Genomic DNA, 20,228 nt, shown 5'->3' on the forward strand with positions numbered 1-20,228 from the left:
CCCCCCCCCCAAAAAAAAAGGAATCTCCTGTTGGGGCTGAACTACAGTGCAGATTTATAAAGGTGTAATATCGTTACATGGGCAGGATTTGATTTTAGGTTTTAATTTAGGTTTGGAGCTCTGGCCCTTGTCTTTTAATGTATTATATTTGTGTGAATACATTCCTATGGTTTGCATTACCTCATTAGAGTAAAGATCAAATCTGGCCCAATCTTGTTGTGAACATGACTGAAAAATCTAATTGGAATAGTGCTGTCATAATAGTCTCCTGTGATCATAAAGTTTGTATTTGATAAACAGAGCTCATTTTCAGATACTCTAGCAGATACTGTGGAGTATTTACTTGCATATATTTTTAAAAAGGTTGGACAGTGGATAGTGCAGAAGTGATTAACAAAGCATGATCTTGCCCATTTATGTAAACAGGGTATTTCTTTTGTGAACATGTCTTGTTAACTATCGGTTGCAGACCTTATTGGTGCTTCTTGAATAATTTGTTTAAACTATGCAGTACAGATTCCTTATTTTAGCACTAAGACTTACAAAGGCTTCTTTTAGCAGCCTTTAATTTTGTACTTATGTATGTGACATAGCCTGTGGCTGTGATCTCTACTGTGAATCTGCAGTTGTTTTGGGATGAAAGAAGAAGGCAGCTGGAAACTCAGTAGCTACATCTAGCTGTCTACCTAGAGAAGGCCTTGATTTCAAGTTTATCTAAACAAGCTCGACTAATCCCAACTATCTAGGGGGATCCACTGTCAAAACAAGCAGCATGGCCCTAAGGCAAACACAACCATACAGAAATGAAGGCTGGGACTTCCAATACTCCAATGACTGCATACTGGAGGCTTTTTTTCCTGAAAGAGAGTAAGAGAGGTAGAATTTGCATAATGCCTTTTCATTGGAAACTTTTGGAAAGCTGACAGAGGTCCAGCTTATAGCTCTGTAGCCACAATACAGAGTCTATAGGAGAATCCTTGAATGACCTAACCATATTGAAAGAAAAAATGAAAGCATCGAAGTATAGCCAAGTGAGTGTGGAAAAGAGGGCTGCTGCATTGTCTAACATCTGCTCTACTTCTCGTTAGTTTTGTTCTTTGGTATTCTATGTGGACTTTGGAGAAACCTAAGACAGCCTAACATGAATCCTATAATCTTCCTTCTGAATATTTATGTAGTGTGCCAGCCTCTAAGCTGTCCTTTGCATCTTCCTACTTCCCCCTCATTTTCATGCTCTCAAATGAGGCCAACATTTCAAAAGCTAAATAAATGTTTGTGAATGTTTATAAAAGATTTGCATAAATTTGTCCTTGTTTGACAAAGATCACTTTTTTCTTATGCCAGTTCTGAAATTTTTTAAAGGTTTCAGTGCTTGTCTTGACAACAAAGTCCTGCCTCAGAGAACAATGATTGCTGATTAAGTGGGTATGCAGTAGTAGCTGAATAGAGTATTTGAGACGTCCTCTAAAAGGGCCAGTCATCTTAAGCCAGAATTATAATATTTAACAAATGTTAACCAAAGTATATATTTAAAGCTTTGTTTTTGATGCAATATACCTGTGCAATTGACTTATGGTGTGAGAAATATGTGATTATCTTTTCACAGCTTATAGTGCTCACCTAATTTTTCCTAAATGTGGAAGTGAAGATATTCCTCATTTTTAGTCACTAAATGTTTAAAATGTATTTAATTCAATTAGTATTCTAGCTTTCTGATATTGACACTTCTTATCTTTACCAATTGATCAGTGTTGATGCACATAATTGGACCTAATTTTTATTATTTTTTTTTTGTGCTTGCTTGTATAATTTTTCAATTCTTTGTGATTTAAGACTGGAACAATTATTCCTACAACAGTAGCTGTAGTTTGTTTTTTTTTTTTTTTTAGCATGTTAGCTAAAATCCATTTGTCTTCAAATAAAACTAAATCTTAATTTTACTGAAGGAGGTTTAGAGACATTTATTGAGGAGACCTCTTTGAAAAACTGCTTAAATATTTAGTTCAGCTTTACTTTCAGATTTTTTTCTACTGGAAAAAAAGTAATAGTCATTTCTGCTCTTTTGTTCTATTAGTTGAGAGGTTGAAGTTGTCATTAAGGCAAAAACTAGAGCTACTTCTCTGACACAGTTTTTATCACATCTGCTGGGCCTGTGTCCCAAGAGGAGCTGTGCAGAGCAGTGAATTCAGCGTAGGCCCATTATCTACTGTTTTTGCGTATGTTGTAAAAGGAGTGAGACCTCAGGGAGGCTTGGAGCCTCCTCCCGTGTAATGTCCAAATCAGATTTGAAGGACTGGTGGCAGGAAAGCTTTGGCCTTGGGGTGTGAATTCTAAGAAACAGAGTCACAATTAGGTTTAAAAAATTCAGGGATTTTGAGCTTTATCTTGAAATATGTTTTTAGTAATGCGAGTAGAAAAGTTGCCCATCTGTGCACATATTTTGTACGTTTAAAATATTTAAATGATAGCAAGCCTCAATATGCTTAGGAAATGTTATTTATCTCATGCTCTTCCTGTTACCAGGATTATGTATATATGTGCTGTTTTTTTTGTTTGTTTTTAAAAAATAGCATTTTCCTGAGAACAGTTGATTACCTTCAGTGAAATGATGTTATTTCATACTGGGTACTGTTCCCCTTCTGACCCTCATACAGGAAGAAGTGGCTTTTGTGCTCCCCTAATTCAAGCTTCATAATTGCTCAAAAAGAGCTAACGGATTTTTAGAACACTAAGCAAATGGATAAAGTAGTGCTGTAAAGTTGTATTGGAATACTAATAGAATTAAAAAAGTAGAGATAAAACTAAAGTAATTTAAATTAATGCTATTAAGCAAATTATGCTCCTGACTTTTTGGGGTAGAACATTCTTTTAAAGAACTGATTAAAATTTAATTCTTAAAATATTTTGAGCATTATAAAAATCGGTAACGTTCAATACTGCTATAAGAAGTAAAAAGATTTTATGATAAAATCAATGCAAGATGAAATTTGACATGAACATTTTAAACGAGCAATGATTTTTTAAAAAAGAATCTGTGTTGTAACAGTTTTCTAAAAAGTAGAAAAATCTTTAAAATCTAGAGAAATCCTGGTTTTAAGTTTATTGTTCTTTACTTTCTCTGCTTTGTAATCTTGCAAAATCTCAGCTTTTTGTTGTGGCTGTGTGACACTGGCCTTTGCATGCAGGATATCTTTCTAATTTGAGAAGTAGATTTTATAAGCTGCTTGAATTGGAATGTTTCTTCTGGTTTTTAACTACACAATTACATGGCATTTGTTAACTGATGAGAATAATCTGTAGTAATAACTTTAGGAAAATTTGACGTAAGATCATATAAACTGACACTAATAATAAATGCAAATTAAAGTTTAAATTTTCAAAACACAGGATGTACTGATCCCTGTTTGTTACTCATCGCTGTGTTCAAGTTAGTGGTTGAATTTTTTTGTGCTGGCACTGCTTTATTACATTTATATTCTTTAAATAAAATTTTAAGACATGACTACATTTCCTCATCCATTGTAAGTAGTTGCTTTGTAAAATGCTTGAAGTAGTTATCAAAACTTGTTACTGAGGTACTTACTGTTGTGCAGAAAGATGTTCCCTTTCCTAGGCAAAAGTATATGAATTTCTGACCAACTCTGGAAAGCTAACAGAATTTATGGTGTTCTAGATTGTTCTGTACTTTTTCTTTCACCACTTTTTGGGTTTTAAAGAGAGTTATTGTCAGGTTTAAGTTGGTTATTTGGGTCCGCTGGCAACTTTTTAAATTCTTAAACCTGTTGTCCCTTTGCAGTGGATGATTTAATTAATCGTTAGCTTAAAATTATTCAAATAGATTACTTAAATGTAAGAGCAGTTTACAGTTTTGTGGCTATAGGGTAGATAAATGTACAACCCAAATTTCAAAGTAATTGGATAATATTTTGCTTCAGTTAATATCTTAGCACTCTTATGCTATATTAACATTTTTGTAATGTTTGAATTTGAAGTTGTTTCTTAGCAGAAATAAAATAATCTATAGTTGCTTGCTGGTCAAGTCAGGATCCTGTTACCTATTCTTACCTTCCTTGATCCCATAAGGCTGGCTGTCATTGTTCTCTTCTTAACCCTCATTGCTCTCCAGCTTCTCCTCCTTCCTTCATCAGTCTGTTGATGTGTTCTTGAAACTCTCTGGGTGTCCCTCCATGCGAAGAGGATGGATTTCATGTTTGTTTTGTGGATTCAGATGGTATTTCAAGCTGGTTACGATGAAAACTATTTGTATTTCCACCCTCTCTGTTTAGCGTTTCACTTAGAGCAACCTCACCTATACTTCACCTCTGGTTTAAGGTCAAGGAAATAAACCAGCATTCATCTTTTTCATCACTGAGTCATCTCTTCTCTCCATGGAAAACTCACCTTACTTGCAATGCTCCATTCTCTTGTAATATTTGAATTGTCCTTCTGTAAAAATGTATGTGCTTTCTGTAATATGGTTGTGGGGTTTTGGGGTTGTTGTTTTGTTTTGTTGGTGTTTTTTTTTTTTTCCCCCCATGATCCACAGCTAAAGGTCTTGTCTGTACTCTAGGTAGTCTTTTCAACTTCCTGTTTTTCCTCAGGTTTCCCAATAGGCTTCCAAATACAGGTCCCCAACCTGTTGGTTTTTGTGGTTTATTGTTTCCCTTCTCTGACTCACATTAATATTTGAGTGTCTTGCCTTAATCATTCATCATTTTTCACAGATTGCCTGTATTTTATTTTCATTTCTCTCCAACTTCTACTTACACTTCTTGTTCCACTTTGAATGTCTGTTGTATTGTGCATCTTTCTAAGAGTAGATTGTTTGCATTAGACCATCAATTTGCATATCACTTTATCAGTGCAGTTTTATTTAATTGTAGCTGCAGCATGGCATTATTTGTTACCGATGTTCATTTGAACAAGAGAAATAAAGCAATCCTGTATATTTAAGAGGCTCTCAAGTTCTTCCATTGACTTGGTAGTGGGAGCATACGGTAAAACGTTTAAAAATAAAAATAAAAAAGACTTGAGTTAAGATACAGCTTGCACATTAAATTCACAAATGAATATGCAAAATTTTTCAGCAATGTTAAGCTTTCTTCACTATTTCATCTCAATATATAGATAATTCGGGACATAAGCCAAGTGTGTATTGTGTGTATTTAACAACCTTGCTTTCCATACGCTTTTCAAGAATATCTCGTGTGTGTGTGTGTGTGTGTAGGAAATCCTTTTAGAGACTGCCTTACCTTCATAAATTGCTATGTGACACAAAAGGGCTGAACACTGTATTCCTACCTCATTTATTTTGAAAACTTTGCTACTGAAACCAAACTTAATCAATGAGCTCTGTGTTGTCTCCGATAAGTTATGTACTGGCTTTATTGATTGGGAAGGATTTTAGAAAACCCATGTGGGGTTTATAATGTCAGCAGTGTTTTGATTATGAAAAGAGTTGGAACCTTGGGACAAGGAACCAGGTGGTGTATGTCCTAAAGCCACTGGTGACACGGCTGGGCTGAATCCCTCAAGGGACACAGTTCATGCCCTGCACTTTAACTGTGGTGACTGGCTGCTATAGATGCACTTTTTGCTCATTAAAATGTTAAAAATCAAACTGCATGTAAAAAGATTTGTGAAAATATAAACTTGGGGATTGATCCAGAAAACTGGCATGTGATACCCTAGAGACACTGGTTTCAGCTACTGGGTAATTTACGCTTATCAGCTGCGTGTCCTGGATTGTTTGGGGATTTTTTTTTTCTTTTCTTCTTCTTTTTAGGGGGTTTTGCTTTAGAGGCATTTATGTAGGTTTTTCTTTAAGAAAATAGGCGTAGGGGAATAAAATAAGAAAACAGGCTATTGATACTACCTCTGTGTTTCATGTCCGGTAAAAACATAAAAAGGATTATAAGATGCTGACATGGAGTGATTCTAGGTTTGGTTTTGTTATGTTTTTTGTTTGAAATCATAAAGAAATTACGATTTTTCTGGGCCATAAGTAACCACTCACCTGTACAATTGGTAGGAAGTTGTATATTATATAGGCATTGCTAATCTTTCAAACTGAGCAGTATTTAAAGGGAAGGTGGGGGGGGGATGCATTACATTCATAGTAATGAGCTTGCAACTTGAGCAAAAAATGAATAGTTCTCCAGTAATTGTATTTCTTACATGCAAAAGATCAGTACATGATTTTTTATGTATTTTTTTAATAGTTTAAAAATATGTCTGTGGCTAACCTGTACTAGTCTCAATTTTTTAGTTCTAAATCAAGGCGGATAAGTATATGTATATGATGACTTGCAAATTATGTCCAATAACATTATAAAAGCCACATAATAATATCACTGTAAAATCTTTCTTTAAAAGACAAGGCAATATATAGTGGTACAGATTCAATGTATTGCCTCTTTAAGTGAAAATTTCATTTTCTGTGTTTAGGAAGTTATATCAAGAAACAAGTGCAAAATAAGTTCTGAGTAGTACACTTATCCTACAATAACACAATGCTGATGAGATGATGAAGTGTTTTAGTATGTGAATGTTTTTACTTTCAGTTACAGTAATTATTTAAATCATCAAAATAATGGAGACAATATATTCTGCCATTTTGTGGTCACTGATGATTTCTTATCTTTTAACACTTTTATTTCAGAATTCTATGTAGGAGCTACATGGCTTTGTTTTTAAAAGATAGATGTGCAGTCATTATTTTGAGGACAATTTGTATTGATAAGGCCGATAATAATATAGGCACTTTACTCTCCTGCAAATATAGTTTTGATTTTTTTAAAATTCTAGGGGGTTTGTTGCTTTGGTTTGGTTTGGGTTTGGGTTTTTTTAAAAATTTTATGCATTAAGATTTCAGTTGTGGGTAAAGGATAACTGTGTAATAGCTAAAATTTGTCAAGATGTAGTTTTTGCGCGCAAGCAATCGGAGTTGTACAGCAGACGGTTGATCCTTGGGGAAGTCAGTGAGATTCTGCACAAGGGTGAACCCAATCACATTAATGAGGTCTTTACTATAAAGGCATTATTTTGTATCAAAATACATATTTCTGCAGAGTTTACTCTGAAACTTATATAGCTCCTTTCCAAGTTCCCTGCTGAAATTGAAAGGAGGATACTTCTTTGCTTTACATGGCATTCTTCAATAGATCCTTTCTTGTTCTTTAAAAACAGGAGGTTGTTAAATAATCTATCAATAAACTGTCAAGAAGTCAAAGTTTCCATATCTGTTTCTGCCTGAAATCTTAAGAACTTGCCACATTTTAGTTGTCAAGAAACCTCCAAAGAAGAGTCTATGAGCAGTTGAGCCTGAAACCATTGCTAAGAATGGGATATGCTTATTTGAATTATGTAGGAGGAACATGTTCTTGCAAGGGAGTCAATATGTTTTCTGCTTCATTGAATAGGTTATTAGATTGATGTAGTTTATTTGTTGAATGATGGCATTGGTTTTAGAAATAAATGAAGCGAGAAGCATCAATTTAGTTATTGATAATTTACTGCTATTGGTCAGAAAAGTGTTGAATTTATCAGAGGGTTTGTCATTTAGTCAGGGCTATCTTGTTTCAGCTGAAAGCAGAAATATAGTTTACATTTCAGGTCCTGAAATATTTAAAGGTGAAGGAGAATGAACAATGAATTGGCTCGTAGTAAAGGTCTGCAAACTGGTTAGACATTTATGGTGGGTAGTGGATTATAGAATTCAAATTTTGAATATTAGAGAATAATATAATGTAAATGGATTACTTTTGTCTATGAACACAACTGTTTTGGGACTAACATGTTTCTGGTTTTGCCTTTTTAATGACTGTATTTGTTTAAAGTTGTAAAATTGAAAATGATTAATTTCTCTGCTGATCATGTTTTCAGTTTTCATATTCATTCTTTTTATTTGATATTATGCAAAGGCTATACTTAAAAGTTTCTTTGTGTTGCTGTTTTACAACTTTTAGAAAATGGTTTGTGGGCTAAACAATTTGTATTAATTTTAATACACATTATTTTAATCAGTCTTTTAACACACAGATTTTCTTTCCAATAGCAGTAGGCAACGTTAAACATTCCTGCTATGAGACCTATTGGCTTTATCTTTTGTTATTTATCTTGCTGATGTTAGGAAGTATTCTCTAATCCCCCAGACCTCTGTTCCTAGGTAACAGTCAAAAGCTGTGCCAGCAGAAGTGGTCCTGCCAGTCCAAACCCATGTGGTTTGGTGTTATTCACTATGATCCATATGGTCAGGGTAGAGATTGTCCCTAGAGAGGTGTTAACACTCAACAACCCAACCTCCTCCTACTCTTTGGAGAATTGCTGGATGGCTCCTGCTGCCTGCCCATGTGTGAATCTTGATTAATTTTTCATTTTTAATGAAGTTTGATCATGTTTATTATTTCACATGATTGACTGCCTGGTACTCCTTCCATGTAATTGATAAAGCCCATATTTCTTCATCTGTCTCTTATTTCTTCAGGGCAAAGTTGTGAAATTGTGTGATGTGGTTAATATTAGATTTATTGGTCCCACTAGATGTATAAATTATCTCTTTTTCTCTCCACAGGAAGTTCTACAGACTTTGACCAAGTTTTGTTTCCCCTTCTATGTGGACAGGTAGTGTTAGCTTTTCAAACTTTACAAGAAAATAAGCTTGTCAATAAAACCACTGTAGAAAATAAAAACCATACCATTCTTAACATTCTGTCTGCTTGACTGTGATTTAAAGCACCCAAGTGCAAATTATAGTCTTAGAATCACTTTTTCCTGGGGTTTTTATGGGCACCATCAAAAAAAAAAAAAAGTTTTAAAAGTTTGAGCTGTTCAGTGGCAGCAGTAAGAGTGCATTTTATTTTACTTCCACGTAATGGTTGAATGTGAAAATGCTTAGGTAGTGGTTGTCAAATATGCATATTAATATCAAAGCTTTGTGCGAGTATGTATTTTATTTCTTAAATGCCAAAATCTGGGCAGAACAATGAAATAAGTGCTTTACATTTAAAGGCCTCTTGCTGGAATGCTGGTGGTTTACTTGGTGGCTACTTAATATGGCTTCTAATTTGGGGGGGAAAAATTGTAAAGTAAGTTACAGTGGATTTGATAGGAGCTGAGAGTATTTAATTCTTGTAATTTAGACAACTCCAGAACTTACTTAGTTTTTTTTAGTTTTGCTTTTACTGTGAGTTATTTTTGATGGTTTTATGAAAAGAACAAGCATTGAAATTTAGAAAGGATGCACTACTGCTCACATTATCTATAAGCATCATTGAATTCATTAGAATCACTTGTCTTAGGTCAGCTAACACACTGAATGGTTTTGATTGATGAAATTGACCTTAAATGTGATTAAGCTGCTAGAAATCTTTTTCTCATTTTAGTGAAATCTGTGATATTTACAGTAGAAATTGATTTTCTTTATAAATCAGCATCCATTTTTAATATCAATGGTTTGAGCCATTGTTCAATTTTTTTTTTCCTTTCATTTTTTTCCCCCATCCATAGGCCAGCTTGTATTTCTTAGTTATCTTGAAATACTGTTCACTAGTTTCTATGAATGGAGATGAAATCTCACTATGCTTCTCTGGAGATAGGAGTCTACATAATAAAACCACTGCTACACTTTGTCCTCCAACATAGTAATCTGGGCTTTTGGAGGAAGCTGAAAGCTTGAATGGATCATGCAGACGATATGTTCTTTCAACCCTCCAGGTGGTTCCTGCAGATCAGGGTTGAGAGACATTGGTGAGGCACTGCTGGAGACAACTATTATTACCAGTGCCTCTGCTGTACCTGATTTGTACATAAAAAGAGAATTTGAATATCCTGGGCTGTCAACATGAGCTACTTAACCAGTGCTTGTTGACTCGGATGACCTTCAAAAGCCACAAATTTGTCTTATAATTTGGAATCACTTTTTGCTGATTATCTTTTTCCTTTCCTAATGGGAGAGAGTAGGGAAGTACTTATATTTTTCTCATGTATGTGTTTCTGCTAGAAATATTTATGCTTACTCTGCGTAAAGTTATTGTACCTAGGGGTTTTGTTTGTTTTGCTGTATTTTGTTTTTCCCCAGCAATATACCATTTTGAAAGATAAGAACACTGAAACCCCATATGGGGTGCATTTCTGGATTCCCTTGTTTGACTGAGTATCACAGTCACTGAAAAGACTGTAAGCCAACCATTTTGAACATAAAGGAGAGATTGTAACCCATAGCATACTTAATAATCTAAAATGAAGAATGGACTTTCAATAGTCCAGAAGGTAGAGGACATCCAAGTTAAGGATATGGCAGCTGAAAGAGATGTGTGTGCTACTTCTCTTCCTGATGTAAAAGTACACACACAGGTGCGCACAGATGTGTGCGTAAGTTTATATATAGATAAATACTTGTTGTAGTCCTCCATGATCTAAATTTGACTTAGCTTTGAACTGTGTGTGGGAATTAACCTGCCAGTTACAGTAAGAAGGTAAACAGTCTTATGTCACTGAATGCAAATGAATTTAACGTGACCATGATAACGAGAAAAATAAAGTGCATCTTAAGTGCAAAATGTTCTTCATCCTTTAGCTACTTCCAGGTTTAGAACTGATCTAATACCTGTTCTTAGAGGCTATTTCTGGAACTCAACAAGTGATAAATTTTCACTAGTTGGTCTATTCTTTCCCTATTTACTGTTAACCAACTACTGAATATTTATTTATACGTTTCTTATACTGCATTTAAAATAAAGTTATTTAAAGTAGTGAGCAGGTAGCCCAATAATGAAATTAGTTCAGACAATGCTTTAATATTCCCCTCAGTCTTCTCAGTAAACACTTTTTCTACTTTGAGATGAAAAGAAATTGCTTCTAGAAGAAATACTGTCTTCAGTTACGTGTCAGAAAGGTCCTTACAGTTGTGTCTTACAGAGTTGACTAGCACTCTTTAGTGGGATTTTATCCCTATGTGCCTGAAAAGTGGTATGTTGAATCAGATCTCCAGTTACTGTAATTCTTAGTCCTCAGGGTGTTTTTTTTAAATATATATTGTTTTGTTCATTCTGGACAAAAAGAGCGAGAAACAAGTGGTTTCAGTAAAGGCCTTCCAAATACTTAGGTACTATTCCCAGTTAACTAGGTTGCCTTGTTGTTAGTATTTTAGTATTAGAATCTCTCTGCAGTATTGGGAGGTTTTAAAATTATTCTTCTTAATATAACAATGGAGATACTGGCTCATTGTTCAGATAACTTAGGAACATGCGTTAATACCTTCTGCTGGAATAATATTCTGGGTAGGATGTCTCTTTAGGATCTGTGGAAAAATTATCAGTATGACTTAAGATGAAGAGATACTGATACAAATGATCAGAAATGTGTAGTCACTAAAGAATAGATGCTGCTTTTCCTTTCACCAGCTCGGAGCCCAAAGTAGCATTACCAGTCATAGAACTTAGGTTTTCAAGTCCTGCTAGAGTCATGTCCCCAATTTATACCCTGTTTGTGAGGAGTTTGACTTGGGGAAATTTAACTTAACGTAACTACGTTCTGTGTTACGTGCAGTATTGTGCCAGGCTTTCAGTGGAAACTTCTTGATGGTAGAAGTGTTCTCAATGGTACTTGAGTTGAGTCTTGCTCCTCTGACTTTGATGTTGTAGATGTATACCACTGTTTAACAAGTGCTGAGAAAGGACGTAAGTCTTCACCTACATGTGTGTCTCTTCTAAGGCTGCATGTTTTATAAAGCAGGTGGCAAAAACTGAAGATGTACTATTGCCTCTGCCAGATTGCTACTTCAAATGAGATTTTGAGGCGAATCAAGATCTTCTGCATATCTGATTGTTCTCTGTGCTGAAGGTTTTGGCACTCATTGACACAGACTCTTAAGTCTTTTAATATTGATTCTTTTTATATATATTGTTGCCAGTGGTCAAAAATGACCAAGGACTAGTTGCCCTTTCCTTTAGGGAGTGTACTGTGAGTTTTCTAATCTTACACTTGCAGGATCAAGGCAGAGGCTATTCTCCAGCTGCAGGAGTGAAGAACTCCACCTCAGTCAAATTTCATATTAGGATTAATTTGTGTTAGTCAGATATAGCTAGTGATGGAGGATTTTTAAGAAATCACTCTTCCTCTCTCCCCTTCCCTCCAATCCTAACTTCTGTCTGCCCATTTAGAGGTGAGATTTATGGTGCTTCCATCCTGCTAGGCTCTAAATAGACCTTCTTCCCATTTGAAAATAGAGCTATGAATCTTAAGTCTTGATATTAAGATCCTAGGAAAAGCACTTTTTTGCATTGGGAAGTTCATCCTTCCATGTGAAGAACTGGTAACTGAAACTTGAGCAAGACCTCTAAGACATACTTAGTTTCTGCACATGACATAAATGCAAGAATCTTTAGGTTTACTTTGGAGGAACTTACCAATGTGTCACAATTGCTTAATAAACAAGCTTCTCCCTGCTGCAAATGAAGCATGTTTTTTTTCCCCGTTCTGTAATTCTAATTGTCAGCTAGAATGCTATTTCTCACACACGCTCTGCTCTCAACCTTGTTAAAATTAAGCATATAATCCCCTTTTAAAACACCATACTAAAATCACCATAGTAACATTACATCCAAGCTTTACAGATAAAACACAACACCCATAAGGGATTTTTTGGTATCCCCTAGCAGCTCAGTGTGGTTTATGGAAATGGTTGCTCTGTTGACATTTAGATTTCGGTAGGATGATAGTACTTACACTGTCTAATTCTCAGACTACTGAAATGTTTTAAAATATCTGTCTTTTTGTTCACCTGTGAATTTGGAGCACTTTTTTGTCGTCATCACTGCATGTTTTTCCTTCCCTGTTTGGATCCACTGGAGGATTCTTCTTTCTAAGCTGGACAGTGACATCTTTCCGATCTGGATCCAACTTTTATTTCTGCAAGTCTTTTTTTCTCTTTTTCTCTAGGCACTGACTGTATAATCTCCCACATAAATTGTTTATTGTGTTATATATGGCATCATAGAAGAGAATATTTGCTCGCTTTTAAGGCTTGTGACTGTTAGTTAAATGGCCTTGAATTTAATGGGGTTTTTTTGTTGCTCTTGGTAGGACTGACTTGTAAAGATACACATGTAAATGCTCGTCTGTGTTCTCAGTAAACCTAAAATAAACTAGAACATAACCTGAAATAAGTGTTAATTTCATATCATTATGAGGTCTCGAATAGATTGAAATTGGATGAAAAATCCTCTAATAATTACATTAGTCCCAGCTTCACCACTAAATGTCAAAATTTCTGTTAAGAGTAAAACTACATCTCTACAAACTGGGAGGTGAGTTGGGCTTGGTTCATATGGGATCTGCTGTCACAGTACATAAGCGTTTGATTAACTTTAGACAAATGTGGGAATATCTCAAGAATGTCTTTCATTTTGTTAATAACTAGCATTCAGAAAGTGCCATGCTTTAAATGTAAAGCATCTTATTTTGATCTTATTTTATTATTTTGAGCATCATCTAGTAGTGGTAAAGTACAGATGTGAATTATAGTATTTCTAAAGACATGAATTTTTAAATGCTGGGGTTTGGGTGGTTTTTTTGTTTGTTGGTTTGGTTTAGTTCTTGTTTTTTGTGTTGTTTGTGGTTTTGTTTTTGTGTTTTTGTTTTGGTGGTGGTGGTTGTTGGTTGTGGGTTTTGTTTTGTTTTGTTTTCCAAAACTGTATTTTTCCAATTTGGGCAAATTTTCCTATAGTGATACTTTCCACTGTGTTGTGAGTAGGAGCCAACATCTAAGAATGTTATTAGTTCACTTGAGCTATTCTTGAAGAGCCGTTAAGTTCTTGCAGATGAGGCAAATGACTCTTAATTTTGAAAAATCATATAGAAGTCCTACAAAATTATTTTTATAGTCATGGCTGGCTTTAGCACAGTGTACTTTTGATTCTAATTTCTCTTTTTGTCCTTTGTACACTATTCTAGTCTTTCTTTTAACTGATTGCCTACCTCCTAAAGTAAAGGAGAGTCACCTGGCATGGTTCCAGTTGCTGAACATTTTGGAATGGTGTATCTGGCATACATACAAAATTGGTAGATGGATAGTAAAGCTTCTACAAGTCAATATCCAAGTGTTGAAGAAGCTTAGCATGTTATTAAACATTGCCTTGCTCTTGGAGTAAACCAATTCTCAAACAAAGAGTAATGAAATATTTTGGGTTATATGAGAGAACATGGGTTTGGTTTGTACAGTGTGTACTGCATTGAAGACAGTTGATAGTCATAACCATTTTCATTTAAAGATAAATGCATTTTTAGTATCCTCCCACTCTTAAAAAATGGGAAGAAAATCCCCCAAACCCACTTGTCCCTCACCAAGCAACTAGCGTATTTAAGTTTCTAGAGGGTGTATACTCTCAAAGTTAATTTCTAAAAAAAACTCTGCTGAAAGAGGAAATGTTATAGGTTCAATGACTTGAGTAGATACTTTTGACACAAAGTTAGCTCAGCATTAATTTTTTCCTCTTACTCTCTTCATTTTCAGCCATGCAGTTAACCAAGTTGGGCAGAACTTTACATTTGTGCTTACAGACATTGACAGCAAACAGAGGTTTGGATTCTGTCGCTTATCTTCTGGGGCCAAGAGCTGCTTCTGTATCTTAAGGTAGGTCTGTGGTTTGGCTTTTGGCTGACTCTAGGAAACAGTGTTTGACTTTGCTGTGTTACACTCAAATTATAATTGCCAGCTGTTCAAAATTATTTTCCTATCTGGTCCTCAAAGTCACTGCTCTTCTGCAGAAGTGATGCAAAATATCTTGCACTTTGAGTTCCTCTGTAGATAACTGTATTTGTTTGTAGTCAATGTTCTTGAGTTAACAATGTGGAAAAAAAAATGTCTCTCTGCAGTAATTTGATATGACATAGCATGATGGCAGCTGTTATCTTTAGCTGTCACAACTGATCTTGTTAAGACATTTTGTGGACATTTGTATATGCAAGTTTTAATAACAAAGCATCTGTTGGTAACTGCAAGAATGTCACTGATGCTCTCCACATCCTAAAAGTTTGTATGTGTGAGCTTTACTCTGTCCCGTTGAGGGTTTTGTGAAGTTTGTCATAATGAAGACTGTTAGTGGAAGTTGGGAACAATGCATTTCACATAGAAAGGGCAAAGAGGCTCTATCAGAGTAGTTTTTGATGACCTCCCACAGACATGTTGGAATACAGTCCGTAATTTTCTATTTACATTTGCTGCAAGAAATGATGCAAGTAAAATCAGTTTTATTATCTACCAATGTATTAGTTCCATTAAGAACTTCTGTGGGTTGAAGATTTCCACATGGCATCCGGCCTCTCTTGTGCTAAACAAATTTAAGAATGGTCAATCTTCTGCTTTCTGCTTTTTGCATGTTCTTGAGAAATTGGAAGTTTCGGAGCAATGGCCCAGGTAGAGATAGCTCAGAGTTAACTGTATGAACAGCCAGGTAAGTGACTGAACAATTGCTCAAGCAATCACAGATGAGGACAGTTTCCTCTATGAGCAATTGCAGACATGTGTCTCAGTCGCCTCTGGTTTGCTTTTCATGTGAGAGAATCCAGTGTAAGAACAAGAAGAACTTGTCTTCGTTCTATGAGTACTGTGTGTTGCATGTGACAGAATGCGACCTTCTGTATATATGTTATTGAATATGACCCCTCTGGAGAATTTCAGGGATAATGTTGCAAAATCTAAGAGCACCTATCAAGTACAAGGACACTTCTCATTTCATTGGGTTGCATACAGCAATGCCGTGGAATAGATTTTGCATTGATGTATGTATTTAAAATGAATGTCTGTGCCGTTTTTGCTGGCACTAGACGGTGAAGATACCAAAGGTTTGTTACCTTGTACTTCAGCATTATACTGATGGCAGTGATCTGCAAACTATGCCTTTACTAAGAAGCTTAATATTTGGAGAAATTATTGTGAAATCTACCAAAATTACTAACTAATTGCGTGGGAGGCAGAGTGACAGGTGTTTTCTCAGTATCTTCCTTCATTCTTTCTTTTCTCTAGTAGACATTTCAACTATTATTAGCTATGGCAATCCAGCAATGTGGACCGTATACTGAAGACAAGAAGGTATTTCCCTAGCTGTTTCCCCATAGCTGCTACTCTGTATAGTTGGGGTGCTGATTCACTCTCACGTGGGAAGTGTCTGGTTACATAAGGTAACTTTTCCTGATTAATGACAAATTAAAGGGGAAACACAGTTTAGAAAGAAAGTGTGAATGAGGAGTAGTATGAGTCCCTTCTTGATCTCTCCTGGATAAGAGTTCTTTGCTGTCAGCTTCCTCATGTTGAGTGAATGCCAAGAAGAAATGGAGGAGTTATATTGTAGTTAAATGCCTTCTGCTTCAACTCATAACCAAAAAAAAAAAAAAGAGTTCCAGTGCAGTTACAGCAGTGGATGAATTGGGACTGAGACTCTTAGCTTCATTCCTATTGCTTCTTTCTCCTGTGAACTAATGAGAAAATGAAAGTTCATTATTAATCCAAGTGACTGTAAGTTTTAGAGGGTAATAAGGAATGTAGATCAGCATTACACAGATTCACTTGCCCTATTCCCCTATAGTTTTCATAGTTTCATTCCTGCTGTGCTTAGCATCACATGGATGTATGGAAATCTTTGATTAAGTTTAAAAATTGCATCTTCTAGGTGTTCTGTGATTTTCTTTTAATGTAGGACCACTGAGTCTGTCTCTCTTATTCCGTTTCCTTTTTTCTTCACTTGATTTCTAGCTAATTGTGAAACTACAATGATCAAATATTGTACGTAACACCGAGTTGTAGAGCGCTCTAGCATAGATGACTACTTTCTGCATTTCAGACAGCAGAGGGCGGACAGAAGCACAAAAGAAATGTCACAGATGGTCTGGTGGGGTTTTTTTGAGGTTCTAAGCAGTGAAGTGAGTTAAAAAAACCCCACAAGCTCACATACCACACATTAAAATCTCCTGGGTAACTTGGAATTCTGGACTACCTTCTTCAATGCAGTATGTTACAAAACTTAAAATATGCATTTTAATTATTTTCTTTTCCAAATGATGAATGCATAGTAAGTTGAGAGCTAATGTCCAAGTCATCAGATTCTGAGTTCTAATTTGGCAATTTCGATATCCTAGTAAAATTTCCATGCCCAAAGATTTTTTCTTTCTAAGGCTTCATTTAAGTACTTCAGGATTTTGACTGAAATGAAATAAATCCTATTGGATGTGCATTAAGAAGCTGGATTTTTTTGTTCCTAGAGTTTTGTTTTGCTTTAATCTAACTTCACATGAGATTTGGCATGGGCTTTTGAGGGTGAACAATATAGGTAGTTCTGAATTTAGTGAAGAGCTGTAGTCTTTCATTAAAAAAAAACCCAACCAAAAACCCACAAAAAAACCAAGAAACAAAAAACAACGTGTGGAGACGTTCCCAAGCCTCTGTTTCTCACTCTCCTGAGACATCCTCTTCAACTCCTTAATCAGGCATGTCCCCTAGTTTTGTTCTGGAATTTGTATACTTTTGTTTCTCATCTTTTCTAAGTCTTCTATGTATGTAGAGAGGTAATGTTCTTTCATTAGGGCAAAAGAGTCTGGAAGGTGTCAAAGAAGTTCAGAATTTGTTCTTGATTGCTATTTCCTGCTAATTGAAGTGTACTGAAAGATGGAAACATACTGATCTACTGATACGATCTCAGTGATAAAAAATAAAATAAGACTATAAATTTATCTTTCTGCTTTCATATGTTCTTAAAGCATGTAGATGCTTTCTGATTCTTAACAAGTTTGCATGCTGAGGCTCTTAATTTTCATTTCCTCATCGTTTTAATGTTAGATCTCCTTACTAGCTTATTCATCTTTACAGATTTCTAGCAACTAGCTGTACTAAATTCTCCGGAAGCCGGTTTGTTGGTTACGTTGTGAACACTGTTGTTCAGTGGCTCAGCTGTATTTGCCTCTTTGGTTAATTCCTGTGATGTAGAACTCTTAAAAGGCACAGGCATTGATGTATTTCAACATTCTCTTGATGGGAAAGTAATGTGTAAACCAGTTTGTATTAGTATCGGTAAGTGTACTGAAAGGAGTAGAGTGTTCTGTTTTACAATCTGGTTTCTCAAAGCTTAAGTGGACAAACACTTCTGTATGTGGTCTGCTCATAGTGGGACACAGTTAAAAACCTCATAGCTAAAATTACTATAAGCATGATACTTCCACTTGTACTGTTTCTAATGGTCTGAAGATAGGTGAAGAAAATGAAGATAGGGTATATAAACCTATAAAGAGACTGCTGAACATATGAAATACTGAATTCTATGGAGGCTTGAAACATGAAATTATTTTTTTTTTTCTACCTTCAGAGAAAGATATCAGGTTCTTGTATGAAGACATTATTTAAAAGTGCATATCAGTTTTCATTGTAGTTGGCTTTTTTGTCCCGACTTTTATATGGTGTAGAATCTTCGATTCCTGACAACTTTGTCTTTCCATGCAATCATAAAAGAAGAAAAAGTTCTGCTTTCGGAATGTAAAAAATCTTGTTAGCTCAGTCCGAATACTTTTTTTGATACCCTTATTGGAGAATGTTTATATAATAGAACAAGTTTTATTTTTTTTTAATATTTTTATCTTTTGTCTTCTGAAATACTTCCAGAATTCAGTATAAGGACCCAGTTACTGATGCTTGAAAAATTCTTCAGGTTATAAAAATATAGGATACAGTAATTTCTTCAAATGTCTGTTTATTCTATATTCTGACTATTTGAACTTTAAAACAAGTTGCATGTTTATGAAACACACTGCTTTTAAATAAAAAATAACGGCAGTGTTGACTGTATGGTAACCTATTTAAATGTATGAACTGGTTTAAATGTGTAAGTCAGTGTAATGATTTCAGGTTATGTAACATAATAAAATGATGACCTGAGTAGCTCTATTTTTTTTCGTATAGATAAAAAAATCACAGGCATGTTCACCAAGTCAACCCTAATATTTAACGTGTACTTCTCTTATGGCAGTGTATATTTGAGTTTAAAAAATAAATTTTGTAGTTTAACTGAGAAATAATATTTTTGTATCGATTTAACTGATCTTTTATAGTAAGTAGGTATAAGGCCAAGTATAATACTTGTGCTCTTCAAAACCATTTGGCAGAATGGTTTTGAAGTAACGTTATTGCTGTTACTTGGTTTGCTTCATAATCCCTTATTTTTTAGTTAAGATTCTGAGGCCAGTAATGTGAAAAATTAAATGAAACCCACTCTGAAATAAAAATGTGTTTAAAAAAACCCAAACACAAAACATCCCCAAACCCCCTGCACTTCTACAGTACAATATAGCAATCCTAACTGAATTGTTTTTAACATTTTTGAAGAAACTTAGGCTGTGTAAAACACTATGTTCTTAATCTAGCCTGGATTACTGGTGTATCATAGAGTATTAAAATCTATGAATTGTTTTATATATGATTCTTCGCTGATTGTATTTAAATATATTTTCCAGGATGTCACTAAGCTTGAAAATATTATGATTTACTGTTTCTTAACTTACAAAGCTGGACAGAATGTCCGTTACAGTTCTCCATTTCAGTAGAAGTCTAACTCATAAAAGCTATGGTGATCAGAAGTCAGTGTACTTGTCCATCTATGCAGATAAATATGTTGCCTTGTTAACTGCAGTTTCTCCACAAATGTGATTTTGGTCAATTTAATGCTGTATTTAATTTGCAAAATTTCTTTTCTCCAGATATTATTAGAACAGCTTTGAGAGATGTTAGGTAAATGCTGCCAGACCATACGCAATCATTTATCCCTCAGAGGCTGCCTATATGTTTTTTTTCCCTTTCCTATCAAAAAGAGTAGCAGCAATAATAGTAAAACCTTTCTGAGACGAGAACGTGAATGAGATGACAGTAGTTACTGCTTTGACAATACTGGAGAAGTGTGTGGTAGTGGACAGGTTGTATTGCCCTGAAGGCCCCAAGATTTATGTGTACTTAGTTGAAGTAATTAGACTTTGGTGGACAAGCACCCTCTCATTCCTGTAACTGTGTAATAGGTACTGTGAGCTATAGCACCTATTTCTAACTGCTTGAAGGGGCAATAATAACATAAGCCAAAGATTTTTTTTCCTTGCTCCAAGTTTTGTTAAAGTTTAAAAAAAAAAAAAAAAAAAAAAAAAAAAAAAAAAAGTAAAACTTTGCATAGTTTTGCTTTGGTTCACAGACTTACTGGGCA

General features: G+C 35.1%; 1 protein-coding gene across 2 annotated transcripts in view; it reads left to right on the plus strand.

The window, feature by feature from the left end:
* Positions 1-20,228, plus strand: part of DENND1A (DENN/MADD domain containing 1A) — a 213,853-nt gene that overhangs the window by 46,937 nt on the left and 146,688 nt on the right. For both annotated transcript variants that reach the window (XM_010570716.1, XM_010570718.1), the window contains exons 4-5: positions 8,573-8,622; positions 14,513-14,632. In XM_010570716.1, coding sequence (XP_010569018.1) covers positions 8,573-8,622; positions 14,513-14,632 — 170 coding nt within the window. The remainder of the gene's footprint in view (positions 1-8,572; positions 8,623-14,512; positions 14,633-20,228) is intronic.

Source organism: Haliaeetus leucocephalus, unplaced genomic scaffold, assembly GCF_000737465.1.
Source record: "Haliaeetus leucocephalus isolate CR32 unplaced genomic scaffold, Haliaeetus_leucocephalus-4.0 Scaffold306, whole genome shotgun sequence".
NCBI lineage: Eukaryota > Metazoa > Chordata > Aves > Accipitriformes > Accipitridae > Haliaeetus > Haliaeetus leucocephalus.